General features: G+C 47.2%; 1 protein-coding gene across 1 annotated transcript; it reads right to left on the reverse strand.

The window, feature by feature from the left end:
- Nucleotides 1-94: 94 nt before the first annotated feature.
- Nucleotides 95-358, reverse strand: GNI_051860 (glyceraldehyde-3-phosphate dehydrogenase; the record flags this gene model as incomplete). Its single annotated transcript, XM_011131494.1, has 1 exon — nucleotides 95-358. One exon carries the CDS (start codon nucleotides 356-358, stop codon nucleotides 95-97), a length of 264 nt encoding a protein of 87 aa, XP_011129796.1.
- Between the last annotated feature and the right edge of the window lie 28 nt (nucleotides 359-386).

The raw sequence follows: 386 nt of genomic DNA on the forward strand, positions 1-386 counted from the left end.
GGCGGAGCGAAAATCGGGTACTGGCTGTCCCCGGGGCGGCTAGTGGGACGTACTAGCTTGCTCACGTTTGCCATTGATATTATCTGAAATTATCTCAAAAATCGGGAAAAATTAAATTTCTAGAAACCGCAAGTCTTTCCAACGTGGGCAGCGAGATCGCAGAGCTGTTGGAATAACCCCACTCATTGTCATACCAAGAGATAAGCTTCACGAAAGTGGGATTGAGGGAAATGCCAGCTTTGATGTCGACAGTGGACGATGCCTTGTCATGAATGAAATCGGTAGATACAGCATCATGATCAGTGTAAGCTAAGATGCCCTTCAAGGGTCCGTCAGCAGCCTTCTTAATCGCTTCCATGATCTGATCATAAGTAGCCTCCTTCTCC

Source organism: Gregarina niphandrodes (assembly GCF_000223845.1).
Source record: "Gregarina niphandrodes unplaced genomic scaffold scaffold00007, whole genome shotgun sequence".
Classification (NCBI taxonomy): domain Eukaryota; phylum Apicomplexa; class Conoidasida; order Eugregarinorida; family Gregarinidae; genus Gregarina; species Gregarina niphandrodes.